Here is a 13,587-nt window from a genome sequence, read left to right as displayed (position 1 = left end):
TTTGAAAGGGTTACAAATATGATTTACTATTACTTAATTCACAAACTTTTTATTGTTTTAAATATGATACCTCATTGTAAAAAAATATAATTAACTTCTCTTACGGATCGAAAGAATTAGAGATCGAAATAATTATATTTTTAGGAATAGGTTATATAAGTTCAATATAGTTAATACGAATACTTTTCATTTTTATTATGATAAAAAATTGGGTTAATAATATTTTGTAATTTCCTAAAATTATAAGAAAAATTAAAATTTGTCTGAAATTTGAATATATGTTGATCCTTATATTTTAAAAAATAAATGAGTTTAATTTTTTAATTCAATTAAATTAAATTTGTTTTGACATGAAATGTATTTTTTAATAAATATTAAAATAAGATCTTATCAAATAATATAAATAATTTAAATAATAATTTTAGTTGTGTTTGATAAATAAAAGAAATAATTAACGTAATTGAATTAAGAAGATACTATTCATTATTTTTTATGTTTAATAATCAAAATCAAACTTTTATAAAAGATGAATTGTAACTTCACATGCAAATTTAATAAATTTAGTGACTAAAAACATAATTAATTACAGTTTTAATATAAAAGATTTAGTTTGATTAATTTTGTTTGAACTTTGATGATATTTAAATTAATTGAACACAATTATGTCTTTTAGTAATTGTTATCATATGTACTTATGAAAAGACTTCAATTATATATTAACACTAATTTTCTTTTCAATATACATCTGTAACAATGTAACAATTATTAAAAGCAGACACATCCATAATTATATTAATAATTAGCTAAATTAAAATTTATTGTATTTATAAAATATATTTATTATAATGAAGGGACTATTCACTCTATATTTATTACATATAATATTAAATTTAATTATGTATGTTCAATTAATAATTGCCAAATGAAAAGAGTTAAGAAAATCACTGTCTTAATATACCGAAAGATTAGGTGTTAGTTGTCGTATTGGTATTGGTATATATGCTTAAAGCTAAGAAAAAATTAAATGAGTTTATGTAGTCATCTCCAGATAATGTGACGTAAGTTTTTAAAGTGATCTTATCATACCAATACTTTTCTCAAGATTCTATAAAATATACATTTACATTTTCTCAATTTTGCTTAAACTTTTATAACTTAAATTGATAAACTTTATATTTTATTTCTGAAACCTAAAATCTTATTTAGAACTCAATTTTCAATTTTAGAAATTTAATATGCCATAATCTAAACTCTGTATTGGAATAAATAAAATCAAACACGCATTCTGATCTGACCAAGGTGTGAAAGCACATTAATTATTTTCATGTATTATATATTGTTCTTCTTTTTTTTTCTGAAAAGAAAACCGAGTGGTCCCACACATTCTTGTACCTTAGTACCGTACACTCTGTAACACAGTGTCACACTTCGTAATAGCAAAACACAGTACAAACATACTTTTTTTTAGGGTATGATTTTTTTTAAAAAAATATTGGTACTATTTTTTAGTTACTTCGGCTGAAAAAGGTGTTTCTTTATCTTATTTTTTTATATATATTTATTACTATACATTTTTCCTTTTTAGTTAATTAATCTAATTTTTAATTAAGTTTATTATGACAGCACTATTAAAATGACATGGGATATTTATTATCTTAATCATATAATTTATTCATCAAGAAATTGATTTTGGTTTGTCGTTAAGTTATAATTTATTATTTTAGTAATTTCACGCTAATTTGCAAGAATGGTTATATTAAGTAAATTAAAAATATTGAAAATAATAGTAAAAAGTACTATTAAATCTTTATTTTTAGATTTTAGTTTTCAAAAAATATTTGTAATTTAGGTTTTAAAGTATGACAGTATTGAGTTATTTTAAAAGATGTTAAGAGTTATTTTATGAAAATTTATGATATTTATTTTAACTAAGATGTTATAAAAATCAGATTTTGCATCTCAAAATTATTCCACGCTCTTATAAATAAACCCCTTCTTCCTCCCTTTTTCTCCATACCCACCCACCACCACCACCACCCACACATTCTTCACGCGCCACCGCATTCATATCCCCGGAGATCCATCCTTTGCATGGCAGTGAGCTTTCTGGCGCGCGATGTATCGGACCTCTGCCTTGGGAAGCCGCCGCTGAGGTCGCTGTCCACCGCCGCCACCGTCGCCGACGCCTTGGCCGTGCTGAAAAACTCCGACGAGAGTTTCATCAGCGTGTGGCTCTGCTGTGAGCACGAGAAGGAGAAGGAACAGTGCAGATGTGTAGGGAAAGTGTGCATGGTTGATGTTATCTGCTACCTTTGCAAAGAGGACAATCTCTTGTCTCCTTCTTCTGCTCTTAACCAACCCATTTCTGTGATTCTCCCTAAGGATTGCTCTCTCGTTGTTCATCTTCAACCTTCTTCTAGGTGCTCCCCTTTTTCTCTTTCCATTTTCAACAAACATTCGACATAAATATGGACACACTTTGATACTATTATTCCTTCAATTAATTTTATTAGTGTAAGGTTTTTCAAGTAAAAATCCGAAGACTTTTTATGAGATTTTTCTAAATTTTATTTTCTTGTGTTCTCTAATATTTACAAGGATCTCTCTTCCAGCTAATGTTTGTTACACAATTGGGGATTGATATAGTCTGTAAGATGTTAATGTAGTATATTTCGAACAATGGAAGAATTTGGTGTCAAGGTTGAAAAAAAAAAGGGTTTTAAGCAATCTACGAAACTTCAAGATTACTGGTGTGATTTACTACATATTTTTTAGGGTTTAAATTGTTTGTAGTTTCACCTTTTTACTTTGATATCGTGGGAAATATACTGAAAAATTGACTGATTTTGTCACAATTATGATTCCGAGCAAACGCTCCAATATGTTATGGCAAAATTTGCAGTATTAAGCTGATTTTTGAAATCATATTTTAGTGAAGATCTTTGATTCTCCCTTTCTGTGTAGAAGTGGATATTTTTTGTCATAGAAACCCATAAATTACTTGATAAAAATGGATGTAAGTTTTGTTGTATAAGGGAAAATAATATTTGAGAAATAAAATGTGAGGATAATTCCTTAGACGTGTTGGATTAAGTAAGTCAAGGTCAGAGTGAAAGGTGTCTGGATGATTTGAACATATGATCTTAATCTGATTCGGACACCAGTTCTTTAAAAAAAATCAAGATTTTGAATCTGAACGAATCTCGAGAGATTAGTAGAGGTGAGAATCTGAACGAATCTGAACGAATTAATAAAGCAAGGTTGAGTGGTTCTTTTTATTTTTATTTTTAACTGCAGTTTAATTTGTTTAATTATAACCTGTCTGGAATCTGTTGAATCTGCAATTTTTTATGGGGGGTGGAGTTAAATTTTGTTTCTTTCTGGTGTTTTAGTATGCAGAGCAGACGAAGAACTAGGTGAATTAACCATTCTTGATCTTTGTTGTTTCTGATATTTCAGCTTGTTGGAAGCTATTGATCTTATACTCCAAGGGGCACAGAATCTTGTGGTGCCAATATTGCCAACAAAGAGGAGTGGAGTTTCAAGAAGGAAACAGCATCTGAGGGCATCACCAACTATCAACAGCCACAACGGTTGTGAGTTCTGCTGGTTGACTCAAGAGGATGTGATTCGGTTCCTTCTTGGTTCCATTGGGGTCTTCACTCCACTTCCTGCACTGTCTCTTGACTCTCTTGGGATCATAAGCTCTGATGTGCTTGCCATTGACTACTTCTCCCCTGCATCTTCAGCAGTGGGAGCAATCTCAAAGTCCCTCACCCAGCAAACTTCTGTTGCCATTCTGGACAGTGATGGAACTTTCATTGGGGAGATATCACCCTTCACCCTTGCTTCTTGTGATGAGACGGTTGTGGCAGCCATTGCCACCTTGTCTGCAGGGGACTTGATGGCCTACATTGACTGTGGAGGCCCTCCTGAGGATCTTGTGAGAGTGGTGAAGGCTAGGTTGAAGGAGAAGAGTTTGGAGAAAATGCTGCAGGAGTTCACAATTTTGTCATCCTGTGAGAGTTTACACTCTGCATTTTCCTCTTCCTCTGATGAGGAGTCACCAACAAGAACAATGACTAGGTCTGGCAGGTACTCAAGGTCATCTAGCTATTCAGCCAGGATGGTGAGGAAAGCAGAGGCTATAGTTTGTCATCCCAAGAGCTCGCTCATTGCTGTGATGATCCAGGCCATTGCTCATAGGGTGAACTACTTGTGGGTTATTGAGGATGATTGTAGCTTAGTTGGCATTGCTACTTTTTCTAACATGTTGAAGGTGTTCAGAGAACATTTAGAGACCATGTAGACTGTTAGGAATACTGTGGTGAGGTTTTGGCTTTGGATGCTGCTGGTGAGAAGCATGAACCAAGGTCAATGAACATGGCCCTTCTGTTGTTATGAGTATTGCAATGTGGCCCGGGAGGTTTGGTTTTTGTTGTACTTTTTTTCAGTGTGCTTCCCCTTCTAATAAAACTCCCTTCAACGCAATTCTTTGTAGAGGACCAGTTTTTCCTGCCTTAGTTTGTCTGAGAGTACTTAAAATGTTCCTTTCTCCAACGAAACATTTTCTTTTGCAATGAGATTTGTGTATCAATTTACTTTGGATGTTGTGTTTTAAAGTTGAAAGCCCATGTTTACTTTCATCAGTTTATTATTAGGTAAGGTAACTACAACTTCTCATAACAATGATGTTTTCTGAAATGCATATTTATTGTGAACATTTTAAGGTTCCTACTGTCACAAAGATGAGTGACACCCACAATTTCTTTTAAGGAAGTATTCTGAACTTGAATACATTTTGGAATTGACTGAAACTATTGAAGAACCTAAGTTTATAGTTGAGGTGGCCCTATGTCAGATTATGAAAGTCTCTGTGCTCTTATTAACTTGTTGACCATTTTAGATATAGACAGTTGGACATCATCAGAATATCAGTGAAGTACTTGATTAAAGTGTATGGCTAGGGGAAATTTGAAATCATAATGTGGTTGCTCACAGAGAACACAGAGCACAAGAGACACATTTTCTTGTACCACTTTAGTTTCAGAAAATGCAAGATGCGCAGAGATATTTATTTATTTTTACTATAATACTTTGGAAGATATTAGACAGTTTATTACATTATATGAAGCAAGAGTGTTCCTATGTCGGACACGTGTCCGACACACCCCTTGCACATGTGTATGTATATCTCGTATGGGATCTTATCTTTTTTGTTTTTATCAGCTCTGACACGGTGGGGTTATACACGATAACAATAGTTCTTTTTAAGAATTGAAGACAAATAGTGCCGGGTATTTTTGTCATTCAAGTTCTCTTGGACTTTACAATATTTTTCTAACCCAGGCATGAGTATTGTAAAATTAACTAATTTGTTACAGTACATGATGATATATTTTAAATGATTAATAAGAACATATTAAAATTTCAATTATAATTTTCATTTACTCAGGTTTATGCCTGACAAGATTGATTTATTTTCTAATAAATCTGATTTTCTAGTAACTTCCTGAAAATTTTGAGAGCATTTTATATTATAAACTAATCCAAGTAGTTCGAGCATCTACGATCTTCTTTTATAACCATTTCTGTATGTTCAGAAAGTTTAAGTTTTAAATTCTATGAATGAATTGTCGATCCATATTTTTAATTAATCTTGCAAGTATTAGTTATGGCACAGTGTAAAATTTATCTACTTTTTCTTAATTAAAATAAACACAAAGGACTAAAAAAACGTATAAATTGTAAAAGTGATAAAAACAAACCAAATGAATTACATTATAACTTGGGCCATACCATGGCTAAACCTCACTAAGTAATATTTGTCTTAGTACAAATACTCAACTAGTATAAATGCAACAATGAATCTAAAAGTTTGTCCATTTGAAGAACTACTAACACATAATTATTTCATTAATAATATGAAAGCCAGCAAAATAGAAAATGAGTTCCAGCATTGTCTAACAAAACAAAATCACACCCTTTAGGGTAATGAAAAATGATTACAATGTTGTGTTATTTATTATCATTATTTTAAAAAACTATAACATAATACAACATATAACAGTAAAGTAAAACAGTAGTGAACATATGACACTAGAGAAGTCAGGTATCTGATGTATCAGAGTATCAGAACCACACATAAAAAGAGGTGATTGCATTAGGAACCTCACATGCTTTCTACATCTTCAGATGTGTCTCTATTGAAAATTTGAATTGGCTCAAGGCAGGTTCTTAATGTGTCGTGACCAAGTTGTGCTCTTTCATTATCTCCAAAGCCAAATATATTTCCCCTGCTAGTGATCACAACAGTGTGGTACAAGCCAGTGCTAATTTGAGAAACATGGTGAGATTTCAAGGTATCTAAGATTCGAGGTTTCAATACTTTATCTAACACCCTTCTGTCCAAGAATCCGAGGCTGCCAAATCCCATGGAGCCAAAGCCATAGACTGAACCAGAATCAACTAGCACAAATGTTTTCCTCTTCCTTGCACACACCTACAAGTAACAAATAAACATAAGCCCTTACAGTATGGATATCATAGGACTTTTGATCTAGAAAGGCAAATTGCAAATGTTGTAAACCATTGACCTCAACAAAGATTGATCAAGAATATGGAAATACAATAATACCTGAACAGCCAGTTGATTCTTAAGACTAGTCAACATCTCTGGAGTTGTCTTCTCAATCTCATCGCCATGGCCTAAAGCACCACAGTATCCCTTGCCCCATGTATATACCTGGAACATTAATAACAAAATCTTAGTAATTCTCACAAGTGCTTAAATAATGAAAACCAAGAATAACAAATAAAACTGGAAATATATCTTGTCCATTGAAACTCACAAATCCATTTGAGTCAAGGGCCACTGCATGCTCATCCCCAGCAGATACACGGACAATATGAATAACTTTCCGTCTGAATTTCTGTACAGCACGTGGCTGAAACTCATTGTGTTGCTCACCATGGCCAAGACAGAAATTTGCACCTGACCCAAAGGAGTATAATGTTCCATTTTCTGTTACTGATAAGATATAGCTTGGTCCTGCAGCAATCTGAACAACAGATCCAAGGACTTCAATCATTTTGGGGGTTGGCCTGTCCTGAGTGTCACCATGACCAAGTTGGCCATGTGTGTTGGTTCCACATGTATAAACATGACCTTGTCTGGTGAGGAAGACTGTGAAGTTAAGCCCCGCCGCAACCTGAGACATTCAGGCACTTTCAATATCTTTTAAGTGGGACCTTACAAAAATAAACATCATGGAACAGTAATGAAATTGAGAATTAAAGAATTAGTAGTGAATGGACATCCAATGAATGGCTAGAAAACAGCACATCAGAGCAAACTGGTGGAACATCTGTGCCTACCAGCATGGACAGTTGTCGGGTCTCAATATAGGATTTACAGATGTGCAACTTGAAATAAGCACAATGACTCAAATATATGACAAAACACTCTTATAAAAGAAATAAGAACCAGAATAAACTAACATGGTTTGAAACTAAAATTACAAAATAATTTACTGTAGATTTTACAGAAAAAGTGGATTTCACGTCTTGAAATAATTTTGAACTCAGCAAACAACTAGTCAATCCATGAGACTAGTAATAAACAATAGAACACCGACCATTGTTTTCAACTCAGTCAACAATTATCATCTCTAAATAATGTGATGATGATTTATACCTGTTTGCACGGAATTCCCTTAAGGGATTCAACAAGACGTGGCCTAAAAATTGGTCGGCTAGTATCTCTGTGCCCACAGCAAGAAGATGAATTATCTCCACATGTGAATACCTGCATCAGTCAAAGTTGAAATTGCTTGTTTATGAAGGAAGAAATTATTAATCATTTTACGATCTCATACCATCGGTTTCAATCCCAAGAAAAGAAAACAACCGTGGATCTGAATTATCAATAGGGAGCATGCAGACAAATTCTGTAGACCTAGCATTATATTTAGAGCAGTTAAGAATTATAAGAAATTTGTGGCTAAGTTTTACTATTTAAGGAACATCTACGCACAAACGCTAATGAGTGCAAGTGTCGCATACATCATTTCGTAATATTTGGATTATCTCCCCAGAAATTGAAGACCTGATGAAGAAAACATCATAATTGACGGATATACGTTACAATACAAAATCTTACTATGATGTAGCTCTGATTAAGAGATATTAGAAATAGTTAAACTACCTGTTATTACCTATACACACACATAACTACAGAAAGGTGATTTTATAATGTATCAATTTATTTGTTTTGTTCTAGAGATGAATACTGCTACTAATCCAGCAACAAAACAAGAGGATAAAATTAGTCCTCCATGGAACTTTTTTTTTAAGTAATAAAGATTCCTACCAGTGGAAATTTTGAAATTAAGTGCAATTTATGTGAAATTGTATTCAATAGATCTTAATACTAAAAGTCTCAACAACTTCAGTTAGTTTAAGATGTTGGACAATGAAGTATCATTGAAAATTGAGAAGTAAAAGTAAAAATCTGTCTCTTTGCCTCACATCTCTAATGAAGACGGAGTCATAGACATTGGATATAAACCAAAAAAGTAACATCCTTTGGAATCTACTTTCAATGTGCAAAGCACAAAGCACAAAGCACAAATACTCTTGATTGTGAAATTGCAAGGATGTTTTACTCTTCAAAACTACCATTTCCTCTAAGAAGGAATCCTTGTTTAGAATAGCATTTTCTGATGCTTCCATAAATCTAATCTTAGTGGGTATGTATCTCCAGGTAACAATAAAAGTTAAGAACTACCTTTCTTTCAAAGGAAAGAAACCTTGTGGAGAATCTTCTGCAGCCAATACAAAAATATGGAGTTCAAGGGGCATGATCATCGGTAGCGATGGGCAGAGTGATATTCAAAGAGGCCTCTGATCAATTTCATGGTTGTCACTAAGAGTGGACCAAGTTTTTAAGGGCATTAAATCACTCTACTTAGATAAAAGACAAAGAATTCATTGGTAAACACGAGAAATGTAACTATGGGGTTTGGACCAATAAATGTGGCACAATTTATTACTAACAATGCAGTTGTTTGTGACGCAATAGATGTGCTAATAGAGGCATTGCTTCCTTCCATCTATTTCCTTGTGTTGTATTGAAAAAATAGTGTTTCATACCAACAATGTCCTTGGATCATGCAAATTGAACGTATGACATATATTAGAAACTTCATTATGAGGACTCTATGAGATTGCCAATGCTCAACAACTTCAACTCCTTCAAGTTGCTATCTGTTGCTCCCACAAAATTTGCTTCAACAATAATAATACTCAAGAAGAGGTTTAGAAGCTTGAAAAAAGTATTCCAAAGGATGGTTGTTAATGATGAATGATCCTATAAAGAAGATGTTGATGAGAAGGCAAAATGGGAGAAACTTCGTTGGATGATATCTGGTGGGGCACGGTTGATTACATACTTACTTTTACTGCTCCCATTAAATGTTGGATTAAATGATTGAAACAGTGAGAAAGTCTATATATTGACATGAAAGAAAGACAAAAGTTGAAGAATTTTCACTTTTATGAGGTAGTGCACTCAATATTAATTGATCATTGGACTATGAGTAGCACCTCTTCGTTCTTTCCTCCTATTTAACCAGAGACACAAAAATCAAAGCAGTGCAGTGTGATTTATTGGAAATGGGTGAATGTTTGTGCCAATTGGAACACAATTTAACGCAGACCTAGACTGGCATGAAGAGCTTGGACGATTCACACTGAAAGGATGTCCAATTTGCTATGGGTGATTTTGGTTTTTCTTTAATTACGTCCTCATGAGTGAAAAACTAGCACCTCGATACTATGGTCCATTTCAGGTTATTGAGCTCATTGGAGCAGTACCCTACAAGCTTCAACAACCAACTCTTGCATCCACCCAGTGTTTGACATTTCTTTACTAAAGTGAGCTGCTGGACATTACCATATTTAGCAAAAATCTGCCAAATAACCTTGAGAGTGCTACAGCTAGTGCTTGGGAAGCTCTCCACGTCTTGGCTTCCAGAGTTGTCAACCAAGGGACACATTCTGTCTCAAATACTTATCCTGTGTTGGGATAAACCAATTGAAGAGGCTACATTTGAGGACACTTTTACTGTGAAAAGTCAATTTCCCAACCTAAGACATGAGGACAAATGTGCTGCTCAAGAAGGGAGTATTGATAGGCCCTCGGACAGTAGAGAGGCCCAGCTGAATAGGTCCAAAGTGTGGAAAGTGTATGCGAGGAGGATTTGGAAATATGTTGGAGGAAAAATATCTTTTTGAGTGAAATGTTTTGCTCTTCGGGTAGTGAAGGTTTCTCAACTGCATTTTTAGGTCAGTATCATCAATAATACATATTACTCATCTATTACTATTGTGTGAATTTCCTTTCTGGTTTGCATCGAGGCATTTAATAATTACTTCAAAAGGGAAGCTCGGAAGCAAGCTTGGTAAGTAATTAATCAAAAATTTCAATCACTACATCTATTCAACCCAATTCATATACTGATCAAAAAAATCTTCATGGCATTCTCTAAGCAAGTATAAGAATCTAAGATGATCCGTCTCATTCCATTTGTAAAGTAGATGCGAGTACACACAAAAGACCTGGAACTTCAACAAGAGTGTCCATATTTCTATTCTATCCAGTCTTACTCTCACTTCACCTACACATTCTTTAATCTTTGGAGAACAAAGAATATATTAAAGGAAGACAGATGGAATAAAGAATATAGTTTTGAATCCATCTTAATGGTTCCCCCATTCTTGACTTGAATAATTCTACTAACTCTATCCCAGTCCCCAGAAACAAATCCTCATTCTTTTTTTCTATGATGCACTCATTTTCACTCTAGCATGAGAACAGCAATAATTCTCGGTTCCAAAGTTGAACTTATGCTAGCTGGTGTTTACTTTAAAACAAAACGGTAAAATTAGCATATTTCTTTAAAGAAAATTTACACAAAAAGCTCTCCTCATGAGACCCAAAAGTCAAAAACAGGACATTGAATGCAGAGTATCTTGTACTCTAACCTGCTAGTTCAAAATAATATGAACAAGGTCATGAATAAAAGCACTGGAATGGCAAAGAGTCAAACAAAAGAAAACTTATGATATCTCCATTCCCATCTTCCAGCAAAACTCTTCAATTTGTGGTGAAAAACACATTTCTTAGGCAAGTTGTTTCTTTGACCAGAAATATTCTAAAACTTACAGATCAATGACTTGCTTAATAAAGGTTAAGCAACCACTAACCTCTCCAGATTGCAAGACAAAAGCTGCATGATTAAAGGAGGCTGAAACGTGAGCCACACGTGCCAAAGGTGGGAAATCAATCCGGGTAAATGCTACACACTGTGTTGTTTCAGGCCCTTGACCAAGTACTCCGCATAAACCAGAACCACAGGAATAGACAGAAGAATTGCTGATCAACAAGGTGTGATATTTTCCCGTTGTTATTTGCATCTGCCAATAAAATGTTTTCCATCATTATTTACAACTCCACCAGTTTTCCTTCAAAAGGACAGTTCAAAAGCATTATAATGTCTATCGTTGCTATGAGATGTATTTTCATAACATTTAAAACTTTTTTCTTTTTGTTTTAATTGTTTACAAACGCTTATTACATTTTATTATAATAGTGACATTGAAAAAAAAGGGGGTGGGGGGCAAACCATGTAGTGTCAACACTTACACTTCGAAAGCAAAAAGAAAATATCTCCACCCTTGAGAAACACATTTCTAATTTTATCAAAAGAAAAAGGAATACATAAGGCACCTCATAATTCACGCAGGAAATACTTTTTTTTTTTTTATCTTTTTCACCAAAAGCAGACAAAAGTAATTATTTGAAATAATGAAATAGTACATTGCCTGATGATGTCTCGACCATCTGAGAGGATTGTTCCACAGACTGCAAGAACCTCAAAACTCGCTTCCAATTTCCTTCACATCTATCATACAACTCCCTCTGAGAAACCAAACCCATCCTAGCATAGGTAACATGGGAGGCACACAATTGAAATGCAGCAAAGTCAATCAAGGACTTAAACTTGAAAAAAGGGTACAGGCCATGGCTACCACCAAAAGTTTTGGAAGTCAATTCTAAGCAAACAAGGTCCATTGCACTGAGCCTACCCGAGCACAGAATTTCTAAAACCAAATGTGATGGTAATTCCTCAATGGAAAAATGTCTACAACGGTCTCCCATTCTCAAAATTCGCTCTTTCTCTTTCTTACTCCTCACCAAAGGTAACCAGATGTGATTCAAAGAACCGGCAGAAAGATTCACAGTGACAACAACCAGCAACTCCCCTCTGGATCACACATCAAATTTTGAGACGAAATCTCAGGCAATTGAAGCAGCATATGAAGAACACGTCAGAGCGGAGAAAAACATGGGAAATTGAGAAAGAGAAAGGAGGTCTAGAGGATGGATAATTAGAAGGTGATGATTGAAACAACGGTTGGAAATAAAACATCAGAAGAGAACTGGTCACACCCCCCACAAAAATCACCGTTCAAAATCGAAGATCAAAATGGACCTTCTTGACATGCAAAGTCACATCCAACACAGAAAAAAGAAAACACCCTCCCACACACACAAACGCAATTGTGAAAAAATACGAACGAACTTCCGCAACCAACCAAACACCAATTAGATCAAATTTAAATCAGCAAACACTGATCTAACGGACTTAGCACGTAACCGTTGAAAACAAACTGAGAAAGAAAAAGGTGGGTGTTTGAGATCAGAACGGAAGAAGGTGGATTGAACCTAATAGGAAAAGAAAGCAAGTGGTGAAGAAGGCGTGCCCAGAAGAGAAAAAAGGCGAAAGGAAGTAACTTTTTGAGAAAAATGGGAAGAGGAGCGTGTTTGGGAGGGAATGAGTGAAGAGGGGAATGGAGGGTAGTGATTGATTGGTTTGGTGAAAACGAGAAAAAAAGGTTAGTTAGGGTTTTGCATATAGTGATTATTTTCTCTGCTATTTATTTCCTAGTTGCTGAGCCTAGGTAGTAGCTTAGGCTTTCAGTGTGTGAATGAATGTTCGGTTTTGTGAGTGTGTGGGAAACATTGGAGAGAGAAAGAGAAAGAAATTGAGGAATTTCATGGCAGTGTTTCTCTTCTTTTGATTTTTGTTCTGAAAGCATGAAAATGAAAAGTGGGGAAAAAAACACGGTGTTGTTTTGGTGGTACCTGCTGCTTAGATTCCATCTATGTTTTGTCGTTCAGATTCATTACGCGTGGCAGCTTTTTACTGTGACACGTCAGCAACTGTGTGTTTCTCAAGTAGGGTTAGAATAGTACTACCATCCCATTACTGGGTTTAAGTAATTTACAAGCTTTGATGGAAAGACAAAAATGGCTATTATTTTTTAAATTCAATGTCATTTACTGTTTATTAATTCGTATAATTGTGGTTGAAAAGATTAAAACAATAACAAAATTGAAGAGGGTTTTGTAATAAAGAGATAAAGATATTTCATTGAAAAATAATGCATTAAAAAATGTTTACACTGTTTTTGTTAGTGCATACTTTCTGGTGTGCAATAATAAAGTAAAAGGATGATGGT

At 34.3% G+C, this 13,587-nt stretch overlaps 2 protein-coding genes across 2 annotated transcripts; one reads left to right on the top strand and one right to left on the bottom strand.

Moving 5' to 3' along the window:
* Positions 1 to 1,963: 1,963 nt before the first annotated feature.
* On the top strand, positions 1,964 to 4,622 carry LOC114185410 (CBS domain-containing protein CBSX5-like). Its single transcript, XM_028073124.1, has 2 exons — positions 1,964 to 2,420; positions 3,460 to 4,622. Exons 1-2 carry the CDS (start codon positions 2,092 to 2,094, stop codon positions 4,307 to 4,309), a joined length of 1,179 nt encoding a protein of 392 aa, XP_027928925.1. The 5' UTR covers positions 1,964 to 2,091; the 3' UTR covers positions 4,310 to 4,622.
* Positions 4,623 to 5,759: 1,137 nt separating this feature from the next.
* LOC114183815 (PH, RCC1 and FYVE domains-containing protein 1) lies at positions 5,760 to 13,167 on the bottom strand. The gene is made up of 6 exons (XM_028070963.1): positions 11,882 to 13,167; positions 11,269 to 11,478; positions 7,697 to 7,807; positions 6,852 to 7,211; positions 6,638 to 6,745; positions 5,760 to 6,502 (listed from the first exon to the last, which is right to left on the bottom strand). Exons 1-6 carry the CDS (start codon positions 12,221 to 12,223, stop codon positions 6,173 to 6,175), a joined length of 1,461 nt encoding a protein of 486 aa, XP_027926764.1. The 5' UTR covers positions 12,224 to 13,167; the 3' UTR covers positions 5,760 to 6,172.
* Positions 13,168 to 13,587: the final 420 nt, after the last annotated feature.

The sequence above is a fragment of the Vigna unguiculata genome, chromosome 5 (genome assembly GCF_004118075.2).
Source record: "Vigna unguiculata cultivar IT97K-499-35 chromosome 5, ASM411807v1, whole genome shotgun sequence".
Taxonomy (NCBI): Eukaryota; Viridiplantae; Streptophyta; class Magnoliopsida; order Fabales; family Fabaceae; genus Vigna; species Vigna unguiculata.
This window is presented reverse-complemented; position numbering and strand designations above follow the sequence as displayed.